General features: G+C 69.1%; 1 protein-coding gene across 1 annotated transcript in view; it reads right to left on the bottom strand.

Annotated features, from left to right (window-relative positions):
- Positions 1 to 299, bottom strand: part of Upf1 (UPF1 RNA helicase and ATPase) — a 55,584-nt gene extending 55,285 nt beyond the window's left edge. Inside the window, exons 1-2 of the mRNA XM_033759399.1 lie at positions 258 to 299; positions 22 to 117 (exon numbers count right to left, since the gene is read on the bottom strand). Coding sequence (XP_033615290.1) covers positions 22 to 117; positions 258 to 299 — 138 coding nt within the window. The remainder of the gene's footprint in view (positions 1 to 21; positions 118 to 257) is intronic.
- Positions 300 to 511: the final 212 nt, after the last annotated feature.

Below are 511 nucleotides of genomic sequence, written 5' to 3'. Positions count from 1 at the left end.
CCACCCCGGGCACCCACCGACCTTCTCCGCAGTGCGCGGTCGGCTGGGCCGGCAACGGACTCCTCTGCGGCCGAGACACGGACCTGGACGGCTTCCCGGACGAGAAGCTGCGCTGCCCTGAGCGGCAGTGCCGTAAGGTGGGCGGGGGGCGTGGCTCGAGGGGGCGTGGTTCGTAATGCGGGCGTGGCCTGGTCGTGCGAGGGCTGCGTTGCCACGCCCTTGTGCCTCCCGTTCTCCCCCCAGGACAACTGCGTTACAGTGCCCAACTCAGGGCAGGAGGACGTGGACCGCGATGGCATAGGAGACGCCTGCGACCCGGATGCAGATGGGGACGGGGTCCCCAATGAGGAGGTGAGGCCGGGGGAGGGCTCTGGGTGAGACGGGGCGTGGCTGATGGGAGCCAGGGCTTCCCGCGCAGGAGGCCGGACCCCTTTCCCTAACCAGCGCTGTGCCCCAGGACAACTGTCCTTTGGTGCGGAACCCGGACCAGCGCAATACGGACAAAGACAAG

Source organism: Fukomys damarensis, unplaced genomic scaffold (assembly GCF_012274545.1).
Source record: "Fukomys damarensis isolate Sample0158 unplaced genomic scaffold, DMR_v1.0_HiC HiC_scaffold_37, whole genome shotgun sequence".
NCBI lineage: Eukaryota > Metazoa > Chordata > Mammalia > Rodentia > Bathyergidae > Fukomys > Fukomys damarensis.
Note: the sequence above shows the minus strand (reverse complement) of the source record. Positions and strands in the feature narration are given on the sequence as shown.